The sequence below is a fragment of the Bufo gargarizans genome, chromosome 11 (genome assembly GCF_014858855.1).
Source record: "Bufo gargarizans isolate SCDJY-AF-19 chromosome 11, ASM1485885v1, whole genome shotgun sequence".
Classification (NCBI taxonomy): domain Eukaryota; kingdom Metazoa; phylum Chordata; class Amphibia; order Anura; family Bufonidae; genus Bufo; species Bufo gargarizans.
In genome coordinates this window covers 20967032-20982830 of record NC_058090.1, presented here as the reverse complement: position 1 = coordinate 20982830, position 15799 = coordinate 20967032, and the positions used below count along the sequence as shown (strand labels likewise).

The 15799-nt window shown below is 49.0% G+C and overlaps 2 protein-coding genes across 3 annotated transcripts in view; one reads left to right on the top strand and one right to left on the bottom strand.

The window, feature by feature from the left end:
- SETD3 (SET domain containing 3, actin histidine methyltransferase) overlaps window positions 1-3130 on the bottom strand; it is a 38960-nt gene extending 35830 nt beyond the window's left edge. Inside the window, exons 1-2 of the mRNA XM_044271576.1 lie at window positions 2986-3130; window positions 289-329 (exon numbers count right to left, since the gene is read on the bottom strand). The gene's annotated coding sequence lies outside the window, so the exon portion shown is untranslated. The remainder of the gene's footprint in view (window positions 1-288; window positions 330-2985) is intronic.
- Window positions 3131-3354: 224 nt separating this feature from the next.
- Window positions 3355-15799, top strand: part of CCNK (cyclin K) — a 31593-nt gene continuing 19148 nt past the window's right edge. Inside the window, exons 1-7 of one of the 2 annotated variants that reach the window (XM_044272442.1) lie at window positions 3355-3473; window positions 4736-4959; window positions 7996-8077; window positions 8158-8289; window positions 9309-9414; window positions 9642-9699; window positions 9799-9968. In XM_044272442.1, coding sequence (XP_044128377.1) covers window positions 4763-4959; window positions 7996-8077; window positions 8158-8289; window positions 9309-9414; window positions 9642-9699; window positions 9799-9968 — 745 coding nt within the window. In that variant the 5' untranslated portion in view covers window positions 3355-3473; window positions 4736-4762. The remainder of the gene's footprint in view (window positions 3474-4735; window positions 4960-7995; window positions 8078-8157; window positions 8290-9308; window positions 9415-9641; window positions 9700-9798; window positions 9969-15799) is intronic. The other variant, XM_044272443.1, reaches the window with a different exon arrangement.

The following is a 15799-nucleotide window of genomic DNA, read 5'->3' as shown; positions in this document are numbered from 1 at the left end:
TGACAGGACCAGGCAGTGAAAATGTGATCACACCTGACCCTGTCAATGTGCAGAGAGAGCAGAGCCTCTAGGTGTAATGGTAACGCCCCCGTTGCTCCTAGAGGCTCATTTGCATATATTAAAACATAATTTTTCTCAGTAATGGTGGACACCTATGAACATGGGACCAACACAGATGCCTTCAGCGGCCAAGTGCACATGGAACAGGTCAGCCGGTGTCAGAGGGACAAAACTGCTGACAGATGCCCTGTAAAAGGCACCTAACAAAAAGGTGTCAAAAGATGTTACCTGAAATTTCTTTGGGGCGCCTTCTATGAAATCAGGGGTGCCTGCAAGAGAGAAAAATGCAAGGATCACATTAGTGCAAGAAGCAGGGGGCGCAGTGCGGGGGTCCGGAGAGTCCGCGCCGCTTCTGGAAATACAGAAAAGTCATTTTCTTTGTGTAAGAAAAGATAACAAAAAATAAATAAATAAATACAAATAAAAAATAAATCGTCTCTTCTATAAGAATCCGGTCTCATTCCTCCCAGGAAAAGTGTAATTATTCTGTCACTGGCGCCATGGAAACAGAAGAAAGCGAGTATTTAAATATCACCAACGATCACAGGTGTGAAGGAGATCAGCAGTCACATGACTTTCTGCGGCGCAACGCTGGGCTGTGTGCATGGACGTGCAGAAGGGATAAGGATAAGCGGCCAACACATTCCTCAGGCGTCACTTATCTCCAGGGGAAAGGTCCAAATAAAACCCAAGGCAGTTTTCATATGCAGTGTTCTCCGGCTGATGCAGTACTACAACTCTCAGCAGGATCTACAGACTAGGGGTTGTTTTTCGGGACTGCGTGCTTTGGTGAACTGCCAATCAGCTTATCATCCGCACTGCATGGGGGGAAATCCACGGTAAATCTGTAGCAAATGGCCTTAAAGGGGTTGTCCAGGATTTTGATACTGATGGCCTATTATTACACCCCCACCAATAAGCGGTGCCAGAAGTTGGTGCCACACAGCGCCGTCCATTGTATGGTAAATGGAGATAGCAACTGCAGGACCGCTTCCATCCCCTTCAGCGGGAGCGGCGCCCCTTCCATCCCCTTCAGCGGGAGCGGCGCCCCTTCCATCCCCTTCAGCGGGAGCGGCGCCCCTTCCATCCCCTTCAGCGGGAGCAGTGCTGCTTTCATTCACATCAGTGGGAGTAGTGCTGCTTTCATTCACATGAGTGGGAGTAGTCCTGCTTTCATTCACATCAGTGGGAGTAGTGCTGCTTTCATTCACATCAGCGGGAGTAGTGCTGCTTTCATTCACATCAGCGGGAGTAGTGCTGCTTTCATTCACATCAGTGGGAGTAGTCCTGCAGTTAACAGCTCCGTCCAGCAGCGATTTTGAAGCTACACAGCTGATTGGCGGTACGTGGGGGCTTCGGACCCCTGGCGATCTGATATTGTTGGCCTGAGGATAGGTCATCAGTATCAACATCCTGGAATACCCCTTTAACTTGAGCTAACGTCCACACAGCCATATATTCCTACATTTTTTAGGAGGAGTAACAGAGGAATGACACAATGCAGAGTTTTAATCTGTGACTTTCTGTGGTGTTCGATTCCTCCAGAATTTTTTGATTATGAATTAAAACTGAGATGTCAGCTGTTTGCAGGAGTCCTGGCATTTCCTGACAACCGGGTACAAGATTGAGGGGGTTGTCAGGAGCCGGGTCATCTACAGCTGGGGTAAGCTGTGGACATGTCACTAATATAACAGCGCACGGTGCCCTCTGAATGGCTGACCGTGTGATAGTACACCCCCTCAATCACAATAGGTTACTGGCAATTAGGGGGCTAAACCTGATGCCCTGGGTACGGTAATATAAAACCGCAGGGCATTACATAAAGCCCGGAGATTATCAGTCGCGCCCTACTTACCAGTGGAGCTAACACACGATAGCAGATCCAACACCGCTGCAGGTGCCCGGCCCCACCATCAAGAACGGGGGGTACCCCGACCCAAAACCCGCCCTGCATCGCCCCCAAGTACGCTCGGCTCCGAAAATAGAAAGCTTCCTTAAAAAAAAGTGACCGCACGGTGAAGAAGTCTCATTAACCCATTCCCGCCACAGTTTTCGTTTTTTTCCTCCCATTCTGACCCGTCCCGATCCCTGGGCCTGTCTCTGCTCTAACACTGACATGTGACCGCAGCAGCCAATCCCTGGCCTCTGCGGTGAGCACAGGTGCCTTCTACAGACAGCGATTGGCTGCTGCGGTCACACGTCCGTGTCGGGTCAGCAGCTTTGGGTGGTCAGCAACTTTTTATTTTGGTTCCCCATTATAGCCAGGGAGGAGGGGGTTTCTCTTCCATACTTTACACTACAGCTCTGCTGGCTGTGCACCAGGTCAGGACACAGATTTGGACTCCGGACAGGGGGGCGCCTGGAGATTATCAGCGTTGTATTGTCCTCCATAACACCACCACTCCCGGCATGCCCTGACAGCTGCGATCTGCCCATTCCATGCTGGGAGTTGTAGTTACAGAGTCACCAGAAAGCCACAGCTCTTTCCCGTCCTTTGTCCACGGATGCCGCCATGGTCGGTGGCCGTTGCTGAGGGACCGGGTTACTATGAACCAGGAGCTCGCAATCCATCGCCACTAATCTGACCACAATTATTATTATTATTTTTTTATCTGACGCACAACAGTCACCTGCCTAGAAATGAATGGACATGACAGAAAGCCATACTTCCATTGACTTCTATGGGGAGAAGAAAGCTGCTGGACTAAAATCGCAGGGAAGAGGCATCATGTGAACTGACCCATAGGACACAAGGAGCCGGATACCCTTTAATTGGCTGATTCCTGATACAGGACTAGATGGCACCAGGATCCTTGTATTCACAGCATGGAGTGCTAGCTCTTGGGTCCATTCCGCAGTGCGCAGGACGTGCAGGGATCACACGGGGGGACTAGTGCTTGGGGCTGGTGGACAGTTAGCACTTACCTCCCGTATCCCCCCCGCGACCCTACGACACCGGCGGCCTCTCTGCCCGTCACCGGCCAGGAAGAATCAGGCACACAGCGTTTTGGAGATGGAGAGAGGGGAACTCGGCGCAACCAAACCTGCGCCGCCAGCGCCCAGCACCGCGCGGCAGTGATTGGACCGTGAAGCGCCCTCGACGCCTATGATTGGTCAGTACACGCGTCCATCACGCGCCTCTTCGGTCTTTCAGTCAAGCCCAACAGACTACTGCTGTCAGGTTTGGTTGCAGTCCGACATCGTTGGACACGCCCCTTACTTTGACGTCTCTTGCCTCTGATTGGTTAACACCGGTCCGTGTCCTTTTTAGAGAGTACAGAAGAGGTGTGTCCACCGGAGGTGACGTCACGGCGCACTTTCTCTTCCAAGATGGCTGCCGGTGTGGTGTTGCGCTCGTAGTTTGTGCTGTCCAACTACGGAAGCCGCTTAGTACGAGGAGCCGCGGTCTGCGGGTGAGTGGTCGGTGGTGTGACGCCTTGTCCTGAGCGGACAGGCTGCCATTCATTATAGTCCCGGTACCGGCGCAGCTCCGCTCCTCACTCTGCCCACACATGGTGTCCTGTCCCTTCCGTTATAATTACCCATAGGGGCAGGGCATAGCTAACAGCCTCCTGGGGAAGGACTACAAGTCTCAGCATCTTCTGACAGCTGTGAGCTGGTGCATGCTGGTACTTGTAGTTCTCAGTGTCTGCCCACCTGCCCCTCCAGTAATCCTATCATGTGACACTTCCACTGACCTCTATGGTGGGATCGTACGACCGGAATCGTGTCTTTTGGCCGCGATGGCGCGATATTCTGATGTCATGATTTGTTTCGTATGGCCCTAAATGGACGCCGCCGCGGTAACCAGGCCTTGCTGCAGGTGGGGGCTTCCAGTTGACCTGTCCGGCTGTCGGCATACTTGCTGACTGTTTCCATACGCAGCTTGCAGAATGGTGACCCGCCATCTCGAACGCTGTGACTTGGGAACACAATTTGGATGCAGAGTTGGTATAAGGCGGACGGGGGTCGTCTCATTAGGTTATGTCCGAATAGCGCCAGTGACTAGACCGTCCCCTCCAGTGGGGCCCACCCCATGGGTGATGGACGTGACTGTATGGCTTGCATCATGGTCTTCGTTAAATGTATATGTTGTGGTGTAAACAGATCCTCGACTCTGAGTAGAACTTTATCAGGCTAGTCTTTTTTTTTTTTTTTTTTTTTTTTAAAGAATGCTTCCAGTCACTGACAGCTAGCAGAGATCTTAAAAATGACAAGGTATTGACACGCAAAGTATAGTAGAAACTTGTAGCTTATTTTTTTTTTTTTATTGTACAGTAATCGGACATATATTCTGGTTTCATCAATCTGTCCTCAGCCCACAGGATGGGGATAGCGATTCGATCAATGGGGGGGTCTGTCCCCTGAAATGAATGGAGCCCCCGGCTGACCGTGCGCAGTGCCGATCATCTCTATGGAGACTGCACAGTATAAGCGCTCCCATAGAGATGAATGGACGAGCACTGTGCATTCTCCGCCTGCTAATCCATTCATGATTGGGGGGTCCTACTGCTGGGGCTCGTACCAATCTCGTAGGTATCCCCTGTCCTTGATATAACCGGAATACCCCTTTACAATTCATCTACATAAACCTGATATAAACAGATACCTTATCCGGAATCGTCAGACTCTGAATTGTCTCTATGATCTGATGTAGATTTTCTTTACTTTTCAGTAGTTTGAAAGCTTTGAAGTCTCGGCTATGAAGGAAAACAAAGAAAACTCGAGCCCCTCGGTGGCGTCGGGCACCCTGGACCACTCCAAGCCGTGTTGGTACTGGGACAAGAAGGACCTGGCGCACACTCCCTCTCAGCAGGAAGGTCTGGATCCTGCCACTGAAGCGCGATACAGACGAGAAGGAGCGCGCTTCATATTTGATGTCGGGACACGACTAGGACTGTATCCTTTTGTAAAATTGGTGGCGGATTCTGTCACACTGAGATCAGATGCCCCCCCGCTGTACTTGGTGTAACTGCCGTTCCATTTTTTATACCCTAATGGTATAGTACACCCTGCTGTATAAATGCTTTTAAATTTAATGACTTTTAGTTTTGCCTGATAACATCCAGAAATGTGTGCTACTTTCCTATTCTGCAGCCTCTTCTCACAGCGTTGTCATGTGCAGCCGTCTCCTCTGTATTGTAAACGAGTGGCGGGAGGAGGGGCAGGGCCCCGGGTGCCGGGGAGAGCGCCGGGAGTAGCTGCTTTAATGGTAGCAGCTACAAACATGCATATGTCTTGTTTGAAAGCTAACAATCCAGGCTTTCATATAAGACCACAATGACCGCTAAAGTCCTAAACCTGCTTTTATTTTCAGCTTCATTCGCAACATCCCCATTTCTATCAGTGATATCATTCCCTGTACTGAACATATTGCTGTCATTCTGGTATTGTCTGAAAGCTTTCAAATACAAAGCCCATATCTCTAGCTGGTACCAAACCAGAGATATGAGCAGCTAAAGCAGCCCCCCCCCCCCCTTCCCGGTCAGTGTGAAGGAGCAGCTGCAGAGCTGACAGGTGACTATTAAGAGGCTAAAACAAATGCTTACTGATTTCATGTAATTGCAGGGCTTGTCTCTGGTTAGCTGTATGCGAGATAATACACACTGCTCTGGGGTAGTGGGGGGAGTTATCTGCATTCTGATTGGTCCTGCTAGTTCATGTGAGGAGAGCAAGGGCTTATGGGAAGTTGAGGGAAATACAGGATGGCCTCAAGGACATGGCAAAGATCACCCCAGGAAGTGCAGCAGAGGCCATCTTAGGAAGATGCTAAAATAGAGGCACAGAGAGAAGGTTGTTAAAGGGGTTCTCCGGGAATTAAGAAAATTAAAATACTTAAATATTACTTTATTATAAATATAGGCGTGTTTTGTCTGGGGAGCAATCATTAGGGGAAACTAAATGGCCTCTGTCTCATTAGTTTACACACAACCTGTCCTGATCACACATGAGGACAAGTTACTTTACAACACTGAGGTAAAGAGCTGCCTAATCATCCTCTTCTCTACTTGTCAGGGGTTATGCTCCTGAATACAGATAAGAACTTTAGCTGAATCTCTGGGGAATTTAGTTCATGAAGAGATGTGAAGTACAGAGAGGATGAACAGGCTGTGGTAATGGAAACTGTAAACAAGTGCTGCTGCTCGTTACCTACAGCCTTAGGCCAAAGTAATGCACTACAGTAATACACTCGTATGATCTATATGAGTGTATTACTGTAGTGCAGCGGTGTCATAGCAACCAATGATGCTGTGCGCTCCTGCTGTCAGCAGGATGCCAGGCCGGGATACCACGGACCGCTCACGTCCGTGTTCCACGACCGTGTGCATTCGGCCTTACCCTCCTCTCATGTCTCCTCATCATCTCCGTTCCCACAGAGATTCACCTGTATCACCAGGATCATGATTCCTGACGAGCAGAGAGGAGGATGAGGCAGCTCTATGGCTCATTGTGGTGAAGTAACTTGTCCTCCTGTGTGATTAGGACAGGTTCTGTGTGTACTAATAAGACGGCGCCATTTTATTTCTCCTAATTGCTCTCCAGACAAAACAAGCCATTCTAAGTAATGAAAGGTATTTGTGAATATATTCTAAAGTAATTAAGTATTTAAAAAAAAATTTTTTATTCCTGGAGAACCCCTTTAAGGGCTGAATACAGACATCAGAAAAGTAAAATTAACAGAAAAATCTTCATGAATATCTTCCCTTCAGCATCACATATGTTTTGGAATTTCGTTTTTCGGTAGTGAAATGGCAGTTACACTTTAAAGGGGTGTTCCCACCTCGCTCATTGATGGCATATCACTATCCCATGTCTGGGACCCACTCCTATCTCCAGAATGGGGCCCCCGAAGTAAGTGTTCATGGCTCGTGCGTGATGCACTCTCCATTCACTGCTATGGGAGTTTGGAAAATGGCTGAGCCAGGGCTCGCCTAACGGTGAACGGCGTTTAGTAGCACCTGAGTGGCTGCTTTACATTCACTTTGGGGGTCACATTCTTGAGATATGAGCAGGTCCTAGACGTGGGACCTGCTCCTATATGGCATTGATGACATATCCTAGCAATATTCCTTCAATGTCTGATATTGGGATACCCCTTTAATAATTATAATCTGTATATAATGCAACTCCACCATGCTTTATAATTCAGAATGAACATGTACAGGCAGAATGGACTTTACAGATTGAAAAATCGACAATTCAAACAATAGGAGTGATGGCCCTGCTCTCAAAAGCTTACAATCTGAGAACCAGCCCCAGATGTTCTGCACGTGGTGCTATTATAGAAGAGGCATTTCCTGAGATGACAGATCCTCTATACTGCACCGCACGGCAGGGCTGACAGATCCTCTATACTGCACCGCACGGCAGGGCTGACAGATCCTCTATACTGCACGGCAGGGCTGACAGATCCTCTATACTGCACGGCAGGGCTGACAGATCCTCTATACTGCACGGCAGGGCTGACAGATCCTCTATACTGCACGGCAGGGCTGACAGATCCTCTATACGGCAGGGCTGACAGATCCTCTATACTGCAGGGCTGACAGATCCTCTATACTGCAGGGCTGACAGATCCTCTATACTGCAGGGCAGGGCTGACAGATCCTCTATACTGCACGGCAGGGCTGACAGATCCTCTATACTGCACGGCAGGGCTGACAGATCCTCTATACTGCACGGCAGGGCTGACAGATCCTCTATACTGCACGGCAGGGCTGACAGATCCTCTATACTGCACGGCAGGGCTGACAGATCCTCTATACTGCACGGCAGGGCTGACAGATCCTCTATACTGCACGGCAGGGCTGACAGATCCTCTATACTGCACGGCAGGGCTGACAGATCCTCTATACTGCACGGCAGGGCTGACAGATCCTCTGTGGACTTGACTTGTTTCTACTATATGTTATGTTTTCCTTCACCTTACCTCAGACACTATGACACACTTGCCACCGGCATTATATATTTTCACCGGTTCTACATGTTTCACTCATTCAAGCAGTTTGCCAGATACGTAAGTTCACTGTTTTCTGCACAGACCTCTGAATGTGCCCGGTTATCCAGAGGTGACGCCTGTGGTGTGTGTTCTTCCAGGTGACGGGCGCTTGCTGTCTTTTTCTGGCTGGCAAGGTGGAAGAAACTCCAAAGAAATGTAAAGACATCATAAAGACGGCCCGCAGCTTGCTAAATGATGTGCAGTTCGGACAGTTTGGGGATGATCCAAAGGTGACCAATTTGTGACTCGTAGTCTTAATATCTTTGCTGTTGTGGACTACAACTCCTAGCATGGTCTAAGAGCTATAAGGTTAGTTTCACACTAGCGGCAGCCTTCCCTGGCAGGTAAACAGCCTGCCGGGTCCATGCTGCCGGAAGTCGCTCCGGACCCATTGACTATAAAGGGGGGTGGGCCAGAGGTCCGGCCGCTGCATGGCAAACATGCTGATAAAACTATGACCTGTCATTATAGTAAATGGGGCGGGCAGCACGGATCAGTCAGGCTGTTCACCCACCGGAGAAGGCTGCCGCTAATGTGAAAGGAGTCTAAGGCTGGGTTCACACCTGAGCGTTTTACAGCGTGTTCCTACACGCTGTAAAACGCCCGACGCCCCAAGAAGTACATGAGCTTCTTTGGGGCGTCTTGTCGGGCGTTCGCTTGTCTCTGTATGCGCGATTGCAAACGCCGGTACAATCGTGCATACAGAGCGCTCCATCTCGAACGCTCAGGTCTGAACCCAGCGTAAGTTGGAGATCATTTACTGTGTGGGAGTTGGTTCTTTCAGCTCCTTTATCCTCCTGAGGTTGCAATACTTGCACAGAGACAGATGCAAGAAAAGTGGATTGCAAATGTCTGTCATTGGGTATTTAGTTGTCTGGAAAATTGTGACTGACGACCCCTGTTGGAGCGGTCTGGTTATCACCCAGTTATCCCAGAAACAGAGTTTGGGGGGGGGGGGGGGGGGTTTGGTGATAAGTAGCTGATCAGTTGGAAGTCCAACCACTGGGCCCCCCACCTATGATGAAACCGGGGTCCTTAGAATAATTAGAGCAGTGGTCACATGTGCCGCTGTTCCATTAATCTCTATGGGACTTGTAAAGAGAAGCAGAGCTTTTCTCTTCTGTTGCTCCTGATACTGGGACCTATTTCCTTGTGAGGACGATCTCCACTGGGGACGGCATCGCTGCACAATATGCCACATAAAACGCCGAGCAAAACTGACCTTTCCTGTTTTGATTTATTTGTCTAGGAAGAAGTTATGGTCCTGGAGCGGATTCTTCTGCAAACCATTAAATTTGACCTACAAGTGGAGCATCCCTATCAGTTTCTACTAAAATATGCCAAACAGTTGAAAGGTAACGTGCTGCGCCTCAGAGCAGCCCTGTGCTCGCGCCAGAGGAGCCTCTGACTGATCTAAGAACAAGCGTTTCATCTGACGCCTGTACTGACGTGTCGGTGTCCAGTCCACAATGTTTATCACATGATGGAGAATAGGCAAAAAGGGGGTTGTAAGGAAAGTGTGCAAGATGGACACCAGTAAGGGAAGCAATAAATGCCTGTATATTTCTGTGTTTTTGTCCAGGAGATAAGAATAAAATCCAGAAGTTGGTGCAGATGGCATGGACGTTTGTGAACGACAGGTACAAGTGGCAGAAATCTCCAACCATATACGATTCCTCGGTGACTTCTTACAGTCTTGGGCATCTGCTTTACACGGTTTCCTGTGTTTTTGTCTGCAGCCTCTGCACTACGCTGTCCTTGCAGTGGGAGCCGGAGATTATAGCAGTTGCTGTCATGTACCTCGCTGGCCGATTGTGCAAGTTTGAAATCCAGGAATGGACCTCGAAGCCCATGTACAGAAGGTGGTGGGAGCAGTTTGTCCAGGATGTGCCGGTCGATGTGCTGGAAGGTAAGTGGCATGTCGAATGGATATCCTCCTGCAGGTTTCCACAGTGCTCCTCCGTTCCCTTCAAATCTGCCATGGCTAAAATCATTCCCCGTGCGCTCTGAACACTTCTCATGAAATACTTTGTGCTGCTGAAAAGATCGTGCTCCTCTTCACACACCTGCACGGATTGGAAATGAGCGAGTTCATTCCTGATTGTTGTCTGATCGTTGGCTACATTTACGTGCAGCAGTGATCGGTGTGGTATGGGGATGAACGATCATTACTACAATTATTCATCCCCATACAGTTTCACTGGTGCCAGGTGTAACATGCAGTTAGGCTACTTTCACACTAGCGTTTTTCTTTTCCGGCATAGAGTTCCGTCACAGGGGCTCAATACTGGAAAAGAACTGATCAGTTTTATCCCCATGCATTCTGACTGGAGAGCAATCCGTTCAGGATGCATCAGGATGTCTTTCATTTTGACCAGGCCAAAGAGAAAATCGTAGCATGCTACGGTTTTATCTCCGGCGAAAAAAACTGAAGACTTGCCTGAATGCCGGATCCGAATGTATTAGTGCCCGATCTGGCATTCAAAATACCGGAATGCCGGATCCGTCTTTCCGGTCTGCGCATGCGCACACCTTTAAAAATGAGAAAATAAAAACAGATCCGTTTTGCCTGATGACACCAGAAAAACGGATCCGGTATTGCAATGCATTTTTCTGACCAGGCATTTTTCAGACTGATCAGGATCCTGATCAGTCTAAAAAATGCCTGATCAGTCAGAAAAAATGACATCCGTTTGCCTAATCAGGCAGGCAGTTCAGGCAACGGAACTGCCTGCTGGAATCAAACAACGCAAGTGTAAAAGTACCCTTACCTGACAAAGAAGAATTTGCTTGTTTGTCAGGTGACCGGCAGCACTGTTACACAGGGCACCTATGGGAATGAGCATTTGTACATGTAAACATTCTTTCCTAATAACTGCCCTAGTCCTCAGACTGTGTAAGATGGGGCTTTGGTCACCATTGACCATTTGTCCTCCATAAAACTGTTGCTCGACATCAGAAATACCCTGTGCTGCCCTAATTTGCTGTGATGTAATATTTTTTTTTTCCCTCTTATCTCCTGCTGATGTGATCTTTCCTCCTCAAAACTGCTGAGATGAGTAGATGTTTCGTATAACTAAGGCCTCTTTCACACTTGCGTTGTCTGGATCCAGCGTGTGCTCCACTTGCCGGAATTACACACCAGATCCGGAAAAACGCAAGTGAACTGAAGGCATTTGAAGACGGATCAGTCTTCAAAATGCGTTCAGTGTTACTATGGCACCCAGGACGCTATTAAAGTCCTGGTTGCCATTGTAGGAGCGGGGAGCGGTATACTTACCGCCCGTGCGGCTCCCGTGGCTCCAGAATGACGACAGAGCGCCCCATGCGCATGGATGACGTGCCATGCGATCACGTCATCCATGCGCGTGGGGCGCCCTGACGTCACTCTGGAGCCACGGGAGCCGCACGGGCGGTAAGTATACTGCTCCCCCGCTCCCCACTACACTTTACCATGGCTGCCAGGACTTTAGCGTCCTGGCAGCCATGGTAACCATTCAGAAAAAGCTAAACGTCGCATCCGGCAATGCGCCAAAACAACGTTTTAGCTTAAGGCCGGATCCGGATCAATGCCTTTCAATGAGCATTAATTCCGGATCCGGCCTTGCGGCAAGTGTTCAGGATTTTTGGCCGGAGCAAAAAGCGCAGCATGCTGCGGTATTTTCTCCGGCCAAAAAACGTTCCGGTCCGGAACTGAAGACCTCCTGATGCATCCTGAACGGATTTCTCTCCATTCAGAATGCATTAGGATAAAACTGATCAGGATTCTTCCGGCATAGAGCCCCGACGACGGAACTCTATGCCGGAAGACAAGAACGCAGGTGTGAAAGAGCCCTAAACTTCAGAAAAAGATGTATTAAAAACTGATGTGAAAATAAATTAGGAAAATTCATTTACATCTTCCCTGCGCAATAAACGGGCTTTAGCGAAGGAGACTCATGCAGGAGCAGCGATGCAGTAAGCAGAGCTCCTTGCATGTGCCTCCTCGCTCTGCTAGACCCTGCATCTATGTGATATGCAAGGCTTTTAGCTGATCGCATCACTGCTACTGACTATGCCCACCCGGCTCTGCTAGACCCTGCATATATGTGGTATGCAAGGCGTTTAGCAGAGCAGTGAAAACAGAGGAAAAAAAATTCCACTCCTAAAATAATTGAAATAAAGTTAAAATCAGTATGCACTCACTTTGCTGGGGGGTAGTCGACAGGATAAGCTCGACACCTGAAATTCTCCCTGACCAGGATTGCATGTAGAGGTGTTAAATTGATGGCAGCCCACTTCTGGAGGCTTCTGATTAATCCCTTTTATTTCAACAAATGTGGCTCAACGCATTTCGAGGGCAGTATTCCCCTCCCTCAAGAGCAAGTACATATACATAAAAAATATTTAAGACATGCTGGACATGTAGCAAGTTCTAGATGGAAAGGCGCACTAAAGCGCCGGAACCGAAAGTAACGCACTGTAAAGCCTTGCATCCGGGGTGCCATGCGTTCCACCCTGGAGCACAAGGGGACCAGAAGCACGCGGAACGCTAACGGAAGTGCCATTAGTGGGAGGAAGAAATAACAAGTGCGCTCCCAGCTGGAGTGCGTCGAACAGGAAGGAGGACAATCGGTGGCCTGTAGGGGTAGTGACCACTGGATAGATGTAGAGAAATGGTGCGGCAAGTGGTAAATAGGCGCAGAATGATTAATAACATAATACTGAGGATAAATCGATGGATATAAGGAACAAGGTATAAACCATATGGCATAAACATGGGTGACTGCTACATTATTCCATTTGAAATAGGTGAGATTGAGAATAACATGGATATATGTACATAAAATATAAGAACGATGTGTAAAAGATATGTAGAAAAAGTGTTTATAATATATTTTTATATTAACTAGTTACAGGGTCATGCGATCCAAATAAGATTATATACGTAGTTATAGGTGCATGTTAGTATATTTATATACATATGTGCATGCATATTCAAAGGTGGGATGTAGTATTTAAATGCTGCAAAAGGTGCACCACAATGATATGCAACCCCTGCCAATCCCTCAGACCAGGGGCGTAACTACCAAAGCGGCAGACCATGCGACTGCTAGGGGGCACAGTTGGGATCATCCGTTCTTCTACTAGGGGGTTAAAACTTGGTCAGGACTCTACCCTCTAAAGGAACAACTGTTAGCAAATGAGGCAGTGGAAAAAATGGCCCAAGGGTCATTGAAAGGGGTTTGGACGGAAACCTTTTCTCTCCTGTGGGGGGGCCTGGTGTGATTGCTATGGGGCCCTTACTTCTCTATGTACACCACTGCCTCAGGCTGATGTTAAAAACTGAGACTTTAGCCAATGTATTCCAGTCAGGAACCCAACGGGGCCCTTTTGCACCGACCACAAGGTATCTCTGTGTGGTATGGGTCCTACCACTAGACTTCCTATGGTGTGAACACTGTCTGAGAGGTGCTAAGATCTAACTTACAGCCAAGCTCCCACATACCTCCATGGTGAGATCACTCATGCAGTGGGAGCAGGGATAGGGCTGCGAGCCCACCTATAACAGGCCGTGTGACACAGGCGACCAGGTGCAACAGAATTTCATATGTAAAATTGGTTATATATAAAGAGGCAGGATCACTATGTTTAAAAGACGGGTCACATAAATACATAAAATCATATACCGTATATTCCGGCGTATAAGACGACCCCCAACTTTTCCAGTTGAAATATAGGGTTTGGGCTATACTCGCCGTATAAGACTACCCCTCCAACAACATTTACTTTGGCATCAAGATCTGCAGGTAATTGTTGTGCAATTTTCGTCTTTTGCCTCAGTACCATACTATGCCTTTCCAAGAATCTAGTGCACCAGGATGCAGTGGCCTTAAATCTGTTGCTGTGATCTGGGTTAGATTTGGCCACTGAAGTGCAAACAAACGTATTTTATTTTGTGTCACTACATAACCGTTTTGGCGATGCTCATTCACCACGTCTGCTACATGTTTTTCGAGTTCTGGCCAATGTGGGGTGCCTCTCCTTAATGCACACTTACCCCATGGCATACTCTTTAATGCTTTTAATTTGCTTTCCAGTCGCAAACCATCTTTTCTGTTACTCCATATTGTCTTGCAGCAGCGCAGTTATTATGTTCCATGGCAAAGTTTACAACTTTAAATTTGAAACTGGCTTCATATTTCTTTCTTCTTGCTGGTAGAGCCATGATGGGGTCTTGACTGTTAGCCATTTGTATACTGTACTGTATGTACTGGTGCTATACTGTATGAACCGATGCAGATACTGGTGCTGTACTGTATGTACAGATACTGGTGTTGTACTGTATTCACCACCACATGTATCTGCTCCCCAGATAGACTGTTTTTTTCACCACAGATAAGATGCACACCAAACTTCATTAGAGATTCGCCAACATTAGAATTGGATGAAGTGCAGATGCTCCTGCTCCCCCGCCTTCCCTCAGAATCGCCAATCCAACCCAGTATACAACAACCAGCCAATCACAGCAAGCGATGTACCGGTATTTTCTCGCCCATTTTCCTTGGGGGACACAGACCTTGGGTATAGCTCAGCTCCCTAGGAGGCGTGACACTAAGTAAAACTGTTAAGCCCCTCCTCCATCAGCTATACCCTCAGCCTGGAGATAGAGGCTACCAGTTTTAGCTTAGTGTCCAAGGAGGCAAGACACTCCCTGCTACTGCAGGGCTGTTTTCTCCTTGTTGTAATTTTATTTTATTTTTGTTTTTTCCTAGGGATACCAGAGACGCATTGGGCCTCTCTGCTCTCCCGGGGTGAGCTGCGCCAGTGCCAACTTATCTGCACTGCTGCCTCCCCCACAGAAGCAATAGGAGGATCTGGGCAGCAATGGCTCCCCTACATCCCGCCAGCTAGGGGGTCGCCCGCACGCAAAGCCCCTCTCCCAGCTTCCTGCCACTGCGGTGCCAGTAGCTGAAGGGGCGACCCTGCTGGAAGGAACTGAGGGTGAAGACAGGTGAGATGGCTTTTCCAGCCCATACCCCGTCCCTATCGGCAAGCATGTACCCCTCTGGGTAAGGGGGGCACCCGTGGTCGCTCATTCTGAGCGCTCCAGCAGACCCTCCCCAGCTCCCCTCCGTGTATCCTGCACCCCCACGCCGTTTTCCCCCATTTTCAGGCTACTCTTCAAGACGGCTGATCTCTCCCTCTCTCCCTCCCGCCGCCGCCCGCTCCGTTCCGAACGGGGGGCGGGGCTTATGCCCGACATGACCATATCGGCATCGGCGGGGCAGGGGACAATGGTGGCAGAAGGTCACCCACCTGGGAATAATCGCCGCACTCTTGGGGCCTGCGGGCCCTTTATTTCATGGCATCCTGCTTCTTCTTAGCCCTGCGAGTTTTTTCGGCAGCAGGGGGCGTGGCTTACGCGCGCGCGCGCCATTTTGGGGGCGGAGTTAGGTTCTCCTTCACAGGAGACATTTCAAGCGCTGGAGGGGGCGGAGCTTGTTCCCCGCGCTTCTGCTGAATTCTTCCCGCGTTTCCTCACTCCTAGACAGGAAGCTGGGACACGTGGGGGACTCTGAGCACCTGGTATATCGCTCGGCTTCTGTGGGCGCTATCTGCAGGCTCTCTGCTGTTTGCTGCTCCCTGCTGCTGCTGCAGCTGCTGCTGATCCTTCTCTACTCCTGACGTTCTTCTGAGGCACTGGTAGGACAGTTAACCCTCTCCTAACCCTCCTGGTCATAGCTGCTATATCCCTTG